Here is a 6,000-nt window from a genome sequence, read left to right as displayed (position 1 = left end):
TGATCCAATCAACACACAGGACAGGCGCACACCCGCTCACTGTTGCCGCGACACGCGCGACGGTGCGTGGAACGGACGAATGTGCGCAAAAATGGAATAACACGATGCTTCCACTGGAAAAACACGCAAATGACGCACACTGGTTTTTTACAAGCTGGGGGGGTTAAACGTGGTGTTTTTATGAGACAAATGAAAGCCATACCTTCAAAGGGCAATTAGTTTTTATGTTTTGATGACGCAAAATTGATATTTTAAGCATTTGTATCTGTCTACCGGAAATTAATATTATTATTACTCTTGGTTTTAGTCCCATTATTATTTTTTGTTGCATGTTATTATTTTTTTTACACATTAGACATCAAAAAAATTTTGAAAACAAGCCTGGCATTCAGATCTTGAGATTTTTTGTGTTTTCTTTAAGCAAAATAATGAAATCTCCGAAATAAACTCTGTATTTAAATATTATGCGATGCAAATTGGTAAATGCTCATGTTTAATACTTAAGTAATTAAATATTTTATGTAAATAATAATAATAATAATAATAATAATAATAATAATACAAACACTGGTCACTTTACAATATATATTTTTGAAACTAGTTTTTGTCATTAAAATCTCATGTTCAAACAGCGACTCTCTTGAAACTATTTTTTTTTCTGTCAAGCTAACACCAAAGTTGATTTTCTCTGTCCTAATTCAGTGAGTCTCTGTTGTTTTCTGCAGGTACACGAGGAACTTGGTTGATGAGGGTAATGGGAAATTCAATCTCATGATTCTCTGTTGGGGTGAAGGACATGGCAGGTGAGTTTATATAAATCACAAAAGTTTTTTGTTTTTTTTAAATCTTTTGTTAGGCACATTTATACCACTTTTAATTCATCATCATTGTATGATTTGTCTTTGTTTAAATATTGCAGGCCAAATATTTCAGTGTTTCATCTGCTACCAGTTACATTAGTCACCTTGTGAGCAAATTCAAACATTATATAGCATATATATAATTTTGAGCTGCACAGTGGCGCAGTTGGTAGAGCTGTTGCCTTGCAGCAAGAAGGTTCTGGGTTCAATTCCCAGCCTGGGGTCTTTCGGCATGGAGTTTGTATGTTTTCCCTGTGCATGCATGGGTTTTCTCCGGGTACTCCGGTTTCCTCCCACAGTCCAAAAACATGACTGTCAGGTTAATTGGCCTCTCTAAATTGTCCCTAGGTGTGAGAGTGTGTGTGCATGGTTGTGTGTCTCTGTGTTGCCCTGCGACAGACTGGCGACCTGTCCAGGGTGACCCCGCCTCTCGCCCGGAACGTTAGCTGGAGATAGGCACCAGCACCCCTCCCAACCCCACTGAGGGACAAGGGTGAAAGAAAATGGATGGATGGATAATTTTGCACAAGAGGTTGTAATGAGGTCTTATCGCAAACACTAAAGACCACACATTTATTTTCAGATTAAATCTCTCTGCAGGTATTCAATAGGCAGAAAACCTGACATGTCTCTGAAAGGTCAGCGCTTGCACATCCTGATGCCGAAGGCTTGTGTGCTCTTTGACACTTTGCAGTAGTATCCATGACCACACAGACTCTCACTGCTTCCTGAAGCTGCTGCAGGGACAGCTGAAGGAAACGCTGTTCGACTGGCCGGACCGCAAATCACATGGAGACATGGTGCAGAAATCTCAGAGGATCCTCCAGGAGAACAAGGTCGCTTACATCAACGGTAAGAAAGAAAACTTTTTTTTTTTTTTTTTGGCTCGTATCGAGCCTTTCACCTTTCAACATTCTATTGCTTTTGCGTTGACTTACAGCAGATGTATGTCCTATTGGCCAATCGTGTCCTACTTTGACTCTCCTATGAGAGATGCAGAATATCTCAATAAAGCAGACATTGCCATGCACAACACGGCATTTCAACTTCAACAGTTACACACCGGTTAGTGTGAGGCTGAATAGGTCTAATGTCCAACGCTACTTCCCAGTTAGTTGTGTCTGCACAATGAACACCATTTAGTTCTTCACTCCAAGTCCACGCTGTGCAGCAAATGGAGCCTGAGTGTGATGTTTGGTGTCGGACTCGCACCTCTCCAGAGACGCCGTCTCTAAAAACATGTCCGTGTGTGTTTCAGACTCCATTGGTCTGCATCGTGTAGAAAACGTCAGTCACACAGAGTGCGCCGTGAGTTTGCACCTGTACAGTCCTCCGTTCGAAACCTGCCAGACCTTTGACCAGCGAACGGGCCACAAGAACACCGTCAAGATGACCTTCTGGAGCAAGCACGGAGAAAGGACTCCATATGTGAGTAACTTGTCTGAATCTGATTTGAAGTAAATGATAATTAAACATCGACAAAGCTGGGTGTTTCAATTTCTCATAAAAGTATTTTTGAGACATCCTCTTTCTCAAAAATTCCTCAAGAACCTGTTTCTAAATGTATTTTTGCATCCTCTAAAAATAATTCATGAAGATAAAATATATATCTTAATGTAATTACATGAATTCAAATGTTTAACATATCAAATATTAGGCAAAACAATTGAAAAAGCTGATATTTTTCAAACTTGAAATATTTACTTTTTTCAGAATGTGTGTATTTTAGACTGAAAAGTTAAGGCCAACAAAGTTGAGCTTTTAAGGAGTGAATTATTCAACTCAAACCCCATAAAAGTTGGGTGGGCTTTTGTTGATTTATTTATTTTATTTATTTTTTTTTATCAACTGAAACAAAGACTGATGTGACTGCTGATGATTTTAGGTTCATTTCTGCGAGAAAACAAACATGATCATTTGGTGATACGTTTTTGCCCGTCAGACGGAGAGGATGTTTTAAAGAAAAAAAGCACCAGAATAGAAAAGTGCAGACTATTAGCTGAACCCAGACTTTCTTCCCTCACAAAGAGGGAAATGGGAGGTTTTTATGGTTTCCTGCTAGACTCATTAGATGCAGCCCATAAGAACTTCAAAACGCATTCCCCCTTGGTGCTGCGGTGGCACATGGGCAAAGCACAACCCATGTATTATAGGCCTTAGTCCTACAATACATGGGTGGTCGCAGGTTCGATTCCCAGCCTGGTGATATTTGCCGCATGTCTTCCCCCTCGCTCATAACTCTCTTTCCTGTCAAACTACTTTCAAAATAAAGGCCACTTGAGCCAAGAAAACCTTTAAAAAAAAGCATTCCCTTTTATTAATGTGACCAAACATCTGACACGTTTCCACTTACTTTGCTGCACATACCAAACGTAAAGCATTTCCATTTCGTCTCATCATTTTACAGATGAACTAAAATGAATTTAACTTTAACTTCAAGAAGTGTCTATTCCTAGTTTGAGAGTTGGATTATACAGTCAATTCACGAAAATATTAAATTCTAGAATGTTTTCTGCCTGTTTTTTGGCCACGCTGCTTTTGACATTGGCCTTATCTGTAATCTGCACGTTGTATAAGCATACCTTGACCATAAAACTTTCAAGTTGGTTCAATAGATTGCAACACAAAACAGGACAGATAAGATAAGTAAATGAGCGTGAGCACACAATGAACTTAACCCAACATACACCCGATGCTCTGAGCAGCAGCTCAGTCTGAGATTTTTTTATTTTATTTTATTAATTGGGCAATATGCTCAAAAAGAATGCACCCTCACACAAATCTCTTCTGTTTTTGCTTTTTGGCATAATTAAATGTTTCAGATCATCAAACAATTCTTATATTAGACAGAGTTGGACAAGAAAATGCAAAAAACAATTTTCAAATGATTGTTGTATTTATTTAAAACAGTAATTGCTCCCCTTGTTAAATCATTAATTGTCATAAAACACGTTTTTTGAAAAGTTTAGTTCAGTTTCTCTACCCACAGCCAAGTCAGATAATTATTGTTTTACACAGGGACAGGTTGGTTGCTGCCTTAATAAATCAAGTCATTTGAAAAAAAAAATTATTTGGTCAGATTAATTTTGATTAAAATTAGTTTGATCTGAGACATGTACAGCAAGTGAACTGTAAGGGGCAATAACTATTTTTACAGGACTTAATTTTTTTTTTTAATTAATGCATTCACCTCTTTTTCGCTCTTTTTCTTAGACCACAATTTCACAAGAGAACAACTAGACGTCACGTAAAGGGCCTCCAGCAGATGAAGACATTTTCATTTAGAATGACAACTGCATGAAATTAATTCAAAGGGAAAAACCAGAGAAAGGTGGACCCACAAATGACCATGGTTCCCATTTGAAAATCAGGAGTGGACCGGTTCAAAATGGACAATCCGCTAATTGGAAATGCTTTATCGCTGCCCAGTGTGAACTTGGCAAATACTGATGAGCACAGGACGAATGCATGAATAGGCTTGGACGTGGATTGAATCTGCCTTTTGTTTGCTTGGCCTGAAGAGAGCCTTTTTTCCTACAATAACAACATTCCTGTCTGTCCACTACCTGTGTAACCACACTTTTGCTCTTCAGTGTTTTTAAAAAGAGGAAATATTGCTGTTTTTAGAAATTCTCCTTTGTTTTCAAAAGAGGGGCAAGAAAGAAAAAAGCATCTGTTATGTAATGAACAGCTTCGTTCTCAATCACTCTTTTATAGCTGTGCTCACTGCTGATTCATGCCACGCGAAATTGTCTTAAATCTGTAGAAAGTTGAGGATTGTGACCTGTACAGTTTACCTGCAAAAAGTTTGTTCTGTTTGCGTTGGGAGTAAGAAATGTAAAGCTTTAGAGTTTTGTTGTTTTTAAACATGTGATGCTTGTAATTTATTTGCAGAGTATCCCGTACTCTGAAAGAGTTTTTAAATCGGCAAGCTTTTAAATGTGTTCATGCCAATAGAGCCATGTGGAGAAACTATTATTTTGTATTATTAGACGATAAAATGTTTATCTAAAAACTCAGGATTTTTATTTTTCCTGTATTTCTGTAGTGTGTAATCCTTCACAGCGCTGGCTACTGCATACTTCCATCACTGTAGAAGAATAAACACTATCTCATTTTCCCACATCTCCAGCCTGTCTTTATTTTTAAGCATTAAGTAGTGTATCAAACTGTTAACCAACAAGAACATGCAGTTCTGCAAGCAACAAAGATGGCACCACCATTAAATATTAAAACACTTTTCTCAAAATGCTTATGCTAACAAGACTTTACCTGTGAACTCTAATATAGCAGTTTAAGAACAGATGACGTGTATAGCTCTAACTTTGGCATACAAACTTTTGAACACCCTCATCAATCTGTAGTCTAGTTTGAGGGGAATTATTGATCGACCATTACCTTGACCAATAAAGGGATGGCATGAGACTGCCTAGATAACTGTATTTGAATAACGGACATCAGCGTCTGCAGACAGTTCCGATCACAGTGGTCAGAGTATAAGGTGACTGTGTCATACTGTGAATGCATTAGCAACTGAATTACAAAGATGGAATGCTACAAAGAAGTGCCTACGTGCACAGATTCGTTTTTCCATGTAGCTGTGTCACTGTGTTGGCTCTATCTAGTTACATTAGTTCTGTCAGTGAGTGTTTTGCCAGACTGCATTCTGTATGATCCAAAAATGTCTTTATCCTTTATATTTAGTAGCATTTTATTGGAATTACTGCCACTTCACTGTTGGGTTGCACCTCAACCCAATGCAGTTTCTGTGGTTAAGAAACTTTTAGCTTGTTTCTGGGTGGATATTTGACTTCTTTTTTGTGGCACAATTAAATGAAAGTTCTTGATCACTTCACTGTGGTTGTAGTCAGGATTTTGAAAGCCTTTCTAGAAGCTTAATCTCAGCTTGTTTTATATTTGATGTGTGTTTGGGATCACGGTAAAGTTTGAATGTCAAGTTCCTCCAGAGGGAGCTGCCAGGAGACACATGAACCATCTCACTTTGAATAACTATATTCAAGCTGCAAAAATATTCTTCTGGATGATGGAGCTTCTCAACATATCTAAGGTTTAGTCCAGTCACACCACGGAGGAAAATTAAACTGCCTCTCCATGGGAGAGACTTTGACCGGTTCTGAAA

At 38.2% G+C, this 6,000-nt stretch overlaps 1 protein-coding gene across 1 annotated transcript in view; it reads left to right on the top strand.

Annotated features, from left to right (window-relative positions):
• Nucleotides 1–4,985, top strand: part of cdo1 (cysteine dioxygenase, type I) — a 5,786-nt gene extending 801 nt beyond the window's left edge. Inside the window, exons 2-5 of the mRNA XM_008418238.2 lie at nt 726–803; nt 1,555–1,712; nt 2,119–2,288; nt 4,074–4,985. Coding sequence (XP_008416460.1) covers nt 726–803; nt 1,555–1,712; nt 2,119–2,288; nt 4,074–4,100 — 433 coding nt within the window. The 3' untranslated portion in view covers nt 4,101–4,985. The remainder of the gene's footprint in view (nt 1–725; nt 804–1,554; nt 1,713–2,118; nt 2,289–4,073) is intronic.
• Nucleotides 4,986–6,000: the final 1,015 nt, after the last annotated feature.

Source organism: Poecilia reticulata, linkage group LG9 (genome assembly GCF_000633615.1).
Source record: "Poecilia reticulata strain Guanapo linkage group LG9, Guppy_female_1.0+MT, whole genome shotgun sequence".
Classification (NCBI taxonomy): domain Eukaryota; kingdom Metazoa; phylum Chordata; class Actinopteri; order Cyprinodontiformes; family Poeciliidae; genus Poecilia; species Poecilia reticulata.
The sequence above is the reverse complement of the archived record's forward strand: the minus strand, read 5'-3'. Positions and strand labels throughout refer to the sequence as shown.